General features: G+C 42.4%; 1 protein-coding gene across 2 annotated transcripts in view; it reads left to right on the top strand.

Annotated features, from left to right (window-relative positions):
* Positions 1-12,785, top strand: part of EPB41L4A (erythrocyte membrane protein band 4.1 like 4A) — a 324,982-nt gene that overhangs the window by 163,628 nt on the left and 148,569 nt on the right. For both annotated transcript variants that reach the window (XM_066274043.1, XM_066274044.1), the window contains one exon: positions 12,318-12,369. In XM_066274043.1, the coding sequence (XP_066130140.1) occupies positions 12,318-12,369 (52 nt within the window). The remainder of the gene's footprint in view (positions 1-12,317; positions 12,370-12,785) is intronic.

Here is a 12,785-nt window from a genome sequence, read left to right as displayed (position 1 = left end):
ATGGTCATAATGAATACCTAAATAGATAGCAAACATCAAAAAGAACATTGAAATCATAAAAAAGAACCAGTCAGAAATGATAAACTCAATATCAGAAATAAAGGCAGCACTAGAAGAAATCAACAGCAGGTTGGATGAAGCAGAGGATCAAATCAGCAATTTAGAAGATAAGATAAACACAAGTTTTTCTGCAGAGCAGAAAAACGAAAAGAGGCTCAAAAAGACAGGAAACTCTTAAGAGACCTCTGTGACAACATGAAGAGAAACAACATCTACATCATTGGGTTTCCTGAAGCAGAAGAGAACAGACAAGGGATAGAGAACCTATTTGAAGAAATCATAGCTGAAAATTTCATGAAATTGATGAAGGAAAAAGTCACACAAGTTCCAGAAGCACAGAGAATCCTATTAAAGAAGAACTCAAGGAGGCCTACACAAAGACACATCATAATTAAAAGGCCAAAGTTAGGAGACAAAGAAAAAATACTAAAAGCTGCAAGAAAAAAAGCAGTTAATTACATAAGGAGGAGCCCCCATAGGATGACATACGACTTCTCAACAGACAAACTTGAGGCCAGAAGGGATTGGCAAGAAATATTCAAAGTGATGCAATACAAGAACCTACAACCAAAAATACTTTATCAAGCAAGGCTATTGTTTAAAATTAAAGGAGAAATAAAAATCTTCCAGGACAAACAAACAAACAAACAAAAACTCAAGGAATTCATTACAACTAAACCAGTACTACAAGAAATGTTAAGGGGCCCACTATAAAAAGAGCAAAGAAAAAACTGAAATAAAAAAAGAATAATGTAGATTTAAAGAATAAAATGTCAACAAGTAAGTACATGTCAATAATAGCCTTAAATTTAAATGAATTAAATGTTCCAATCAAAAAACATAGGGTAACTTCATCAATAAGAAAACAGGACCTGTACATATGCTGTCTACAAGAGACCCACCTCAGAACAAAAGATACACATAGACTGAAAGTGAAGGGATGGAAAAAAGTATTTCACACAATGGAAATGAAAAAAAAAAAGTGGAGTAGCAATACTTATATTTGACAAAATAGAGGCGAGGATGTTGAGAAAAGGGAACCCTCCTGCACTGCTGGTGGGATTGCAGACTGATGCAGCCACTGTGGAGAACTGTGGAGTTTTCTTCAAAAATTAAAAATAGAACTGTTTTATGACCCAGGTAGCCTACTTTTGGGATTAAATCCTAATATTCCAGACCTATGTTTTTAAAGAATTTCTTGAAATGTTACTGGATCCAGTACTTTAGGTCTGCCTAGGGCCAGCTGGTAATGTGTGGCTTCTTGAGTTTGTGTGGGGAAAGATTTCACAACACGAATTCAGGTTATTTTAAGAGTAAGTTTATTGAAGCTGGGGTCAGTGAAAAATGGAAGAGCCCAGAACAGTAAAATCAACAGGAGATCCTAGCAGGGTGGACTTAGCTCTCTAAAATCCTTATTGGCAAGAAATGAATAGGAAAAGGGTCCTGATAGCCTTGGAGACAGGATCAGGATTTAGCCTGGGACAAGCTGCTTCTGTCCACTGCTCCCCTGGTTGCAAGTTTGAGGACCCTTAAAATTTAGGAGAGGCACACCTATGGGTGGTGAGTGAGAAGGGAAGGGGAGGAAAAGAAGAAGGGAAAGGCTCAGATGTCCTTTGTTCTAAGGCTTTTTTAAAGACTGGGAGTTTAGGGGTGTTCTTAGGGGAGGATCCCAATAGAATATTCATCAACTACTAGGTGTGACACCCCCTGGATTGTGGTGATGCCATTAGCTACCAGGGGGTTGTCATGCACCTGGGCCTGGAGCCAAAACACAATTAAGGCCTAGATGTTACTTCTGAGGAGGTAACACTCTGCCCCTGACTGTAAATTGTTGGGCCAGTTTATTCAGCTATCGGCCTTAGTTTCTCCATTCTATTTGGTAAGGAATTTTCCTCGCTTCTTACTGTCCTGTCTCACAACTACCATGGTAGCAGCAGAGATACCATTAAAGGCGTTTAAGAAACCCAGGTGAGCAATGCTTCTAGACTTTTATTGCCTAGACTGCTACCTTTCAAAGCTTGGGACAGGAAGCTGTGAATTCAGTTTTATTACTTTTTGTACTATTAATCCCCCAGGCTCAGGTTTTCTGCTTGTCAGCGGGTGGCCTGGCAGTGGCTCTGAGTGACCTGTTCTTGGCCCCCAGCCTGTGGGGGCCAAAGGAATAGGCCCAAACTGGCGGATATGCTTTTTAAAAAATAAACAATGATTCAGTTTAAAAAAAGAGAGATCCAAGTGAATGGTGATAGCTTCTTAGATCTGTGAGTGGTGAAAATTTGTCAGATTCTGTATATTTGTAATATAGAGCCAACAGGATTTGCAGGTGAATGGAAGGGTGGATGGTAAAGAGGCTCAGAATAGTGCCAAGGGAAGAGTATTATCCATTCATGGAGATGGGGAAGACTGCAGGAGAATAGATATTTGTAGGAGAGGGTATCATCACTTCCCTTTTAAATGTAAAAAGTTTGAGATTCTAATAAGCATTTAAATGGAACTGTCAAGTAGGCAGTTGGATTCAGGGGACAGTTCTGGTTCAGCTATGCATTTGGGAGCTGTCAGTATATAAAGGACATTTAAAGCCATGAGCCCCGACTTAAGGTGTGAGCCTAGGGCACTCTGGCCTTTCCTGGTTAGGAAGATAATGAGCAGCCAGCAAAGGTGATTGTGAAGGTGTGGCCAGTGAGGTGGAAGGAGAAGTCAGGTGTCCTAGAAACCAGTGACAAATGCGTTTTAAGAAAGTGGGTGAAAGCCCTGGCCAGATTGCTAGTTGGTTAGAGCATTGTCCAGCTGTGCAGAGATTGTCAGTTTGACCCTGGTCAGGGCACGTACAGGAACAGATCGATGTTCCTGTCTCTTTCTCTTTCTCTCCTTTTCTCTTTTATAATCAATAAATTAAAAAACAGAAAAAAAGAAAGTGGGTAAAGACTGCATCTATCATTAGATTTAGCAATGGTGGAGGTCATTGCAAGGTACTGGAGTGAGTTTTAAAATAGGTTCAAGAAGGAATAAAGGAGACAAGAGCATAAAACAATGGTTCTCCCCCCATCAGAGATCTATTTTAAAGTGAAATAAGAGATAAAGAGGTTAAAAGTTTTTTTGGGGTTTGTTTGTGTTTTTTTATATTAATGGAGGAGGATAAAACCTTGCATTGTCCTAGGAACGATTCTATAGAAAGAAAAAAAGAGCAGGAGATTGCTAGGACCATGTTTCCGACAGATGAAGCCCAGCCTTAGGTGGAGCACGGACAGTTCATCGCAGAATAGGAAGACAGGACACTAGCACAGCTGCAGACAGGTGAGGGGCTGGGTGAGAGGCCGCATGTTCTCTTCTGATGGCACAGTTTTCTCAGAGAAATGATCAAGATCACCAGCTGAGAGTGAGAAAGGGGAAGCAGTTACCCAGGCAAGTGAAAGAATAAAGTGTGGTAGGGTTCTGGGTTCCCTCACGTTACTGATAATGAATTGAAATTGAGCCCATCTCAGCCCTGGCTGGGTGGCTCAGAGACTAGAGTGTGTGTCAGGGGTCCCCAAACTTTTTACACAGGGGGCCAGTTCACTGTCCCTCAGACCGTTGGAGGGCCGGACTATTAAAAAAACTATGAACAAATCCCTATGCACACTGCACATATCTTATTTTAAAGTAAAAAAACAAAATGGGAACAAATACAATATTTAAAATAAAAAACAAGTAAATTTAAATCAAGAAACTGATCAGTATTTCAATGGGAACTATGGGCCTGCTTTTGGCTAATGAGATGGTCAATGTGCTCCTTTCATTGACCACCAATGAAAGAGGTGCCCCTTCCGGAAGTGCAGTGGGGGCCGGATAAATGGCCTCAGGGGGCCGCATGTGGCCCGCGGGCCGTAGTTTGGGGACCCCTGGTGTATGTCATCCTGGCAAGCCAGAAGTCCTGGGTTTGATCCCCAGTCAGGGCACATATGAGAAGCAACCAATGAATGCGCAACTGAGTGAACAACAAGCTGATTCTTCTCTCTCTCCCCCATGCCCCTCCCTGTCTCTTCCTTCCTCTCCCTCTTCTCAGTGTCTCTCTCTCAAATCAATGGGGAAAAAAAAGAGAGAGAGAGAGAATATGGCCCTGGCTGGTTAGCTTAGTTGGTTAAGAGCATCGTCCTGAAACAACAAGGTTCTAGGTTTGATCCCCATTTAGGGCACATACAGGAAACAACCAAAAAATGTACGACTGAGTGGAACAACAAATGAATGCTTCCCTTCCCCCGCCCCCTTCTTTCTTCTTCTCTCTGCCTCTCTAAAAATCAATAAAAATTAAAAAAATAAATAAACAGAGCCCACTTATGGCTGTGCAGTCCAGCCTCTCAGGCGCTGTGCTGGCATGGAGAAGGCAGGGATTGGTGTGTCTTACCCAGTGGGCGGTGCCCAGGGGAGATTGTGCAAGGTAACAGGACCTCTGCTGGTGAATGACTATAATGGAGATGGAAGTGAGGACTTGGGTGGGGTCCGGGAGGAGGAACCATGAAAAGGTAACAGGATCTGCCTGGTTTGTGGTGGCACAGTAGATAGAGCATTGATGTAGAGCGCTGAGGTCACTGGTTCAAAACCCCAGGCTTGCCAGGTCAAGGCACATACAAGAAGCAATGAATGAACAACTAAAGTGCTGCAACTATAAGTTGATACTTCTCCCTCCCTCCCTCTCTCTCACCTCTCTCTTTAAAAATCAGTAAATGAATTTCTTTTAAAAAAAGATAGAAAGATCAGGGATTGTGTGTTCTAGTGGAATCAGAATATGAGAAGGCAGTGAGCTGAGGAACTGGTAGTTGTGTGTAAGGATGTTGAAATCGAGGTTATGCATTCCTATTTAGACAATGCTCCAGAGAGCAGCTTGGCCTGAGATTAGCACGCACGGGGCTTCTGTTCCTTGGATCTACTGTTCTACACTTTTGAATAAGTTGTTAAATACCTTGTGTTTCAGTTTCCTCCACTGTCAAATGGTGATAATAGTAGTTCCTACTTCATTAGACTTATTAAGAAAATTAAATGAGTAAGTACAGGTAAAGTCTTCAGTAGTACCTGGCACATGGTAAACATTTGATAATTGTTAGCTATTATTATTATTATCCCTGTAACTCTTAGAGTGGTGCCAGGATCCATGGGTGAGAACTGGGGCCAGTGGCACTTCATGAGGAGCCAGATGGTCCTACGGTGATGCAACAGAATCCGCTTTTGTTGAAAATTGGGGCCTAATTACAATTTCTCCCCTTCAGTGTAGATTACCCAAAGACAGGCTGTGAGTTGTTCCTGCTGTGAGTTGGCTTTGCTATGATGACCTTACCTGAGGTCCTAAAGCTTTTATGATTAGTACCAAGGAGTGAACTAAAACCATGTCCTGTTACTGTTGCTCAGAGGGCCTGAGATCTGTCCACAGAGGTTGGGAAAAACACAATAGCTATTACCACAGTCTTGGATTTCTTGGGACATGTGTGCAAACTATGTTGAGTCCTATAACTCCCTAGGAATGAACAGTAGTATCATTTTCTGAGATCTTTGTGGCTCCTTTGTCCCTTATAAATGGTCAACTCTTTTAATACTCCCTTAGATCAAGAGGTTGTTTTGTTATATTGATGAAAAGTGTGTGCATATTTAAAGTCTTTTTTTTAATCAATAGGAAACATTATGAAATATCATTGTAATGTTTTTAAGTTCTCCAAAGGAGAATTAGTATTATACTCTGTGTGAAATAAGATGCAGTGAAGCTTTCTATTATTTCTTGCTGTCTTTGCTTTATCTAAAACTTTTTAGGCGTATTCTACTGTTAGAACTCTGGGAGACTCCAAAAAGCAGTTGTCAAACGAAAGGTTGGACCTTGAATTTTGAAGGTTAATGTATTGATTTACTAGACAGAGTTAAGAGTTTTAAAATCTAATTCTGAGACAGTTACCTAAGATATTGATGAAATTGAGACATTATCAGCCAAGGTGAGTGAAAGACACTCAGGGCATTTAGCCAAGTCTCTGAGAGTGGAAGAAGGAACTTGCGTCCATCTGTCATTCTCTCCGGGTTATGTAAATGTTGTTATTAAGATGGACAGGACTGAAGAGGTTAGACCACTGACCTGCTGGCCTTTTGCAAAGGGTCAGAGGGAGGAGGGCTGTCATCTTGACTTTTCCGTGATTGGATATGGGGGTTGAAGTCTGTTAATGTTCTCCTTTATTAGGAAGCCCACCACAGAAATCAGGGTGAGAGAGCAGGGTCTGCTTCTGTTATGTTATCTTCCTACAAAATAGAATCCAATCTAGCTGGATATAAATTTGAAATTGGAGAGAGAAGGAGGAGGAAAGGGGAGGGGAAGAGTGATTGATTGAAAGATTTCACTAGAGAATGAACACCAGGAATGTTGAGAGAGAATAGGCGAGATAGGGCTGTCTCTTCTGATGACTGTCATGTAACAGGACAGAAAAAGTTTGTCCAGCCGGAGCTAGCAGAGCCAAACACTAAACACTGAGATCTGCAGTGGAGAAAGACTGGCTATTTTATTGATGTGTGGACCCATCCAGGAGAACAGGATGCTAATGCTCAAAAACCGGAACTCCCTGATCCAGGGTTCCAGGATGTTTTTTTTTTTTTTTTCCAGGAGGGTTTTTAAGGGGTTAGGGGAACAGGCATGTGGAAGTGCTTGTGGGGCAGGGTTTAACCGAAGGACCTTGTTACCTGACTATTTATAGTAAGAGGTATCAACACAGGCTCTTCCTGGACCATAGATCCTCCTCTGCTTCAGAAAGGGTGTCAGTGTGCAAGTCCTGGTTCTTTGGTTTCGTGGGGGCTGGGAGGACACCAGACTTGGGTTCTGGATGCAGCTGAAGGTCAAAGTTCTCTCCTTTCAACATGCTTCAGCTACAAGATTTGTCATTTTGTTCTGTTGTCTCTGAAAAGCGATCCACTATCTTTTTTTTTTTTTTTTTTTGTATTTTTCCAAAGTTGGAAATGGGGAGGCAGTCAGACAGACTCCCGCATGCGCCCGACCGGGATCCACCCGGCACACCCACCAGGGGGCGATGCTCTGCCCATCAGGGGCGTCACTCTGTTGCAACCAGAGCCACTCTAGCGCCTGAGGCAGAGGCTACAGAGCCATCCTCAGCGCCCAGGCCAACTTTTGCTCCAATGGAGCCTTGGCTGCAGGAGAGGAAGAGAGAGACAGAGAGGAAGGAGAGGGGAAGGGGTAGAGAAGCAGATGGGTGCTTCTCCTGTGTGCCCTGGCCGGGAATCGAACCTGGGACTCCTGCACACCAGGCTGACACTCTACCACTGAGCCAACCGGCCAGGGCCGCGATCCACTATCTTTAAAGAGGTTAGGACCAGAGTGTGGATCTGCTTGACTTCACACCAAAGTACAGTTCAGAAAAGCCATTCTGTGTCCTAGTGCACAGTGAATTGTGCTCAGCTCTCTGCTCCTCCCTTCCCTCCTGCCCAGGACAGATAGAAGGACTGAATGGGCCACTTCTCTTTCTGGAAGTCCTGCATCAACACTGATTTCTTAGCTGAGTGTTAGCTATTGGGTGGCACTGATTTCAGTATAGCACTCAACTATGTATAAAGGATGTGGAATATTACATTCTGTGTTGTCACTTAACCACAGCCCATTTGCTTTAAGAACAGTTGAGCTGGCAGACATAATTTTTTATAAAAATTTAAGGCTCTGTTCACCTCCATTTCTGTATTTTAGGAGAGCTTTTTTATTTGTAAATACATTGTTCAGAAAGTTTCCTCTTCAGTGATGCCTTTGTACACTCACCCTGCAGAGATACTTTGTACATAATTTTAATCTTATACATATTATCTCACTGCAGCATTGCATTGTAATTCTGTTTCTGTGTGTTACCTACTAGGCTGTGAATGCCTCAAGGTTAGGGGTGGGTTTCAGTCATCTTTGTGTTCCCACACTCCCCAGGAGAAGGGCTGACAGAACATACAGAGAACATATACAGTGGGTATCTATAAATGTTAACTGAATGAATGGGTGCTATTCAGTTTTAGAGCTACTGTAGGTAAATATTCTGGATGTAGTCCTTAACATTGGGATACTATGTTCATTGGCAATTTTTTTTCTTTTTAGTGAGAGGAGGGGAGGCGGAGAGACAGACTCCCACATGTGCCCCAACAGGGTTCTACCCGACAAGCCCACTAGGGGGTGATATTATAACCATCTGGGGCCACTGCTCTGTTGCTCAGCAACCGAGCCTTTTTTTTTTTTGTATTGTTCTGAAGCTGGAAACAGGGAGAGACAGTCAGACAGACTCCCACATGCGCCCGACCGGGATCCACCCAGCACGCCCACCAGGGGGCAACGCTCTGCCCACCAGGGGGTGATGCTCTGCCCCTCTGGGGCATCGCTCTGTTGCGACCAGAGCCACTCTAGCGCCTGGGGCAGAGGCCAAGGAGCCATCCCCAGCGCCCAGGCCATCTTGGCTCCAATGGAGCCTCGCTGCGGGAGAGGAAGAGAGAGACAGAGAGGAAGGAGAGGGGGAGGGGTGGAGAAGCAGATGGGCACTTCTCCTGTGTGCCCTGGCTGGAAATCGAACCCGGGACTCCTGCACGCCAGGCCGATGCTCTACCACTGAGCCAACCGGCCAGGGCTTTTTTTTTTTTTTTAGTGCCTGAGGTGGAAGCCATGGAGCCAATCCTCAGCGCCTGAGATTTAGCAAATTCTTGTGCCCTTTTTTCTTAGTAGTTATGGTATAACTGCCTGATGTGTCTCACTGTGGTCAGACATGCTATGTTTGATTGCTTGTTGATAATGAGCAGTGACAAGTGCCATCGTATGGCTGCTTTGGTTTCAAGGTCATTTCTGTCCCATGATTGAGCAGAAGTAGGTTTTACATTTTTAAGATGTTAGCTTATAAAGCCTGGTGGCTCCTGCTTATTATTTATATGCTGAAGCATTTATCATCACCTGACCTCTGTAACCCTTCCCTGGTTTCCATTTGGATCAAATGAGATTTGTGCGTGATGAGCGCCAGGCTGATGCTTAGCATAGCTAATGTGCAGTGAGCCGATCGGACAGCTTTGACGGAGCTTTGACTTTTCTTTCGTTCTTTTTTTTTTCTTGCTACAAAATTGTAATTTCTAACTTATCTCAGAACCCTCATTATACTTTTCACCTCACAGATCAGACTGCTCTCAAGGGAAGATTTATTTTTAAAGTATATAGATTATCAGTAATGTGAAAATTTTTAGTAGGTTAACCAGTCTTTCTTGTTACAATTAGTTAAAAGTTTCCTTTCTATTTTTTTTAACCTGGCTTTTCAATAACTGAAAATAATTTTGGAGGCAAAAAAATTTTTTATTTTATTTTAGGAATCTATAAAGGTTGTTTCCTTGAGATGATGATGATAGAAAGAGAGATTAAGAAGCTTTCTTTCAATTTCTGTTTCTTATTAGTTTCAGGGATTAAACAGATTAGTAAGACCACAGGCCACTTTTCTTCCCTCTTTCTTTTAATTTTTTTTTTGTTTATTTAAATTAAGTGAGAAGCAGAGAGGCAGACAGACAGACTCCTACTTGCACCCCTACCGGGATCCACCTGGCAAGCCCCCTCCCTACAGGGCAATGCTCTGCTATCTGGGGCCATTGCTCTGTTGCTTGGCACCCAAGCTATTTTAGCACTTGGAGCCATCCTCAGCACCTGGGGCCAACTTGCTTTAACCTTTTGAGCCATGGTTGTGGGAAGGGAAGAGAGAGAGAGAGAGAAGCTAGAGGGGGTGGGGTGGAGAAGCAGATGGCCACCTCTCCTGGGTGCCCTGGCTGGGAATTGAACCCAGGACTTCCACACACCAGGCCGATGCTCTACTACTGAGCCAACCAGCCAAGGAAACATTTTTTTTTATTAATTGAATTTATATGGATGACATTGGTTTGCCAAACCATATAGGTTGCAAGTGCCCTAAGCATTCATTGAGTCCTCACGTGTAAGCATGGTGTTAGGACTGAAATCAGGCATATCTTGACTTCTGGGAAACAATGAGAGGGCCTCTAATGGCTAGTCTCCAAGTACCCTCCCTAAAGTGCTCTTATGGATAGAGTCCTCTTGACACATAACTCTACAGAACCCCAGCTGGCTGACGTCTTGATTTTGGTTTTGTGAAAGAAGCCACCTTATCTCAGAAGTTGGGAGATCACAAGTGGGTATTGTTGTAAGCTTCTAAGTTTATGATACTTTGCCATGGCAGCAATAGAAATCTAATGCAAGTGTTTAGTTTATTTTTTACTATTTTTCAACAATAGACATTTATTCCTCATAGTTCTGAAGGCAAGTGTTTTAAAATGGTTAGTTGTGTGTTTTTTCCTTGTTTTTATCCTCTTTGAAAAATCTGGGTTATAGTCAAACCGTTTTATTTAACATTAATGGCAAGAAACAGTCTATTTAGCTGTGTTTTCATTTTATGAGAAGCATCCATAGCTTTGTGTACTTAGAGGAATTGGTCTGCTCTGTGTCTGACACACAGCTTCACATTTGAGTAGACTTTACTCTACTTGTATGAATAAGTGTTTCCACGTGAATGGTTATTTTAACACTAGAGCTACATTTTTAGTCTCTGTGGGCTCTGAAAACAGTTCATTGATTGTAGCCTCTACTTCAAATATATATATTTTTAACTTTAAAAGTGAGAAATTCTAGACATTCAACAATTGAGAAATTATAAAGAACAGAATAATAAACATTATATTAGTTGCTACATATATATGTTACTTTTTAGAAAGTTGAAAACCTGAAACTACTCTGTGATGACAAATAGTGAAGATTCTCTCTCTCTCTCTCTCTCTATATATATATATATAAATAGAGTTTAGTCCTGTCATAAAATCTTGTAATAAAATAATTCTGACACATATTTAGTGTAATTGTTATTATATTAAATGTAATTAGGAATAAAAAGTAAAGGGATTGCAAAAACATTATAATCTGTATTTATAATTACTGCTACTGTTATATAGCGGAGCAAATATTTTTGTCCCTAGGGGAGGGGCAGGGAAAGGGGAACTGGGCAGGAAGATTCTTTTGGGCTCATTTTTCAACCCAGGATGCTTGACCCAGAAGAGTCAGGGGAGTGTGAATATTCTCACCAGGGTGAACACAAGAGTGCAGGGAATGAGGGGCTCAAGGTGGGTGAGCTCCTCCTACCTCCCTGCTGGGAGACTCGCCTCTTCTTCCTTCAGGAACAAAGAAAAATGGAAACTGGTTAGCTAGGCCCTTGGGATCTCCAACAGTGGGCAAGGACAGCCAGGGAGAAGTCTCACTCTGCCCCCTCCCCCGACCCTCCAGGGCTTCGGAACCCCTTCCAGGGTGTGCTTCTCGGGGAACCCAGAAGCTCTGCTCCTCCCACAGGCGGAGGGATGGGACTGAAGGCTTTCTTTTTCACAAGGGTATGAGATTTAAGAAGGGTGTCTCCCCAGGACTCCAAATTCTCCCATCACTCTTAAGATTCTGTTTATTAAACATTAATTTGAATTAATAAGCAAGTCTCATAGGCTTACTAAAGATACTATTTAAGAATGACCCTCACGCCTTAATAATGATCATCACTAACATGTGTTACATATTGAGTATGAACCAGGAACTATTCTGAAGACTTTACATGAATTAACTTATTCAACCCTCATGGCAAGCCGGTGAGGAAGGTTCAGAGATGACCTGGAACCTTGTTCCAAGTTCTGTCATGATGAGGGGAGAGCCAGGACAGAGTCCAGCTGGGGCGGCTGGTCTGGGACTTGGACCCTCAGCCACTGTACAGAGCTGCCTCTCCTGGACACCGAAGCAGGATTTGTTTTACTCAGCCACTTTCTTCCTTCCATCTGGCAGCAACACCTGTAAGAGACGGGACCGGAAGTGGAGAGGGTGAGGACGTTTTAGGGGGAGACATGACTGTAGGCAGATGGGGTGGAGACTTTGGAAAGAGACTTGGCAAGCATCCTCTACGGCCATTGTTTTTTCCTCACAACAGTAAGGCACATTCACTAGCATCTTGATGTTAATGATCTTAAAATCAGTACAAGACTTCAATTGAGAACCCAGCAAGTACTGTTTTTCTTCTCTGCTGTTCTCGGAACGTTGACATCATTTTTCTTTTAATGTTCTAGCCACAGAAAGCGCTAATGTATGTTTGTGTGTATATATAATAAACACTTTGCTTATTAATTAAATATTTAAAATAACTATTATCAAATGTTCTGCAAGTAGAGGTCAGTGAAAAGCAACTAATTCTTGTATTACCCTTTTATTTCTCGCACAGTATTGGCTGGATCCTGCAAAAACCCTTGCTGAACACAAAGAACTGATCAACAGTAGGTATTTAATTTTAACTTTGTTAAGGGATGCCTTGAGAATGATATAATGTCCATGGTTAGTTGGGTACAGAAATAGGCTCTAACACCACAAGGGTGAGTGCTAGTACTCAGGTGCCAGAATGTGGACATGGGTTGTGCGTCCTGCCAGGTCTCTGCAAACTCTGATTAAATTTGAGTTGGTAAAGACTGAGTAGATCTTAGTATTGAATTTTGCTCGGTGTATCCCTGCTCTTGACTTGAGTTTGTGATTTTTCTAGTTGCTTGTCTTTAAATTTTCGTCTTAAAACAGAAAAGGCAGAGATTTGGAAAAAGGTAAATATCATCCGACCTTTTAGAGTGCTTGAGCTTGGGTTCAAGAGTAGTTCTATCCCTCTCTTCACTTTGCTGAGTCAGTAATTAAGAAGTAGCTTTGT

This window comes from Saccopteryx bilineata, chromosome 4 (assembly GCF_036850765.1).
Source record: "Saccopteryx bilineata isolate mSacBil1 chromosome 4, mSacBil1_pri_phased_curated, whole genome shotgun sequence".
Taxonomy (NCBI): Eukaryota; Metazoa; Chordata; class Mammalia; order Chiroptera; family Emballonuridae; genus Saccopteryx; species Saccopteryx bilineata.
This window is presented reverse-complemented; position numbering and strand designations above follow the sequence as displayed.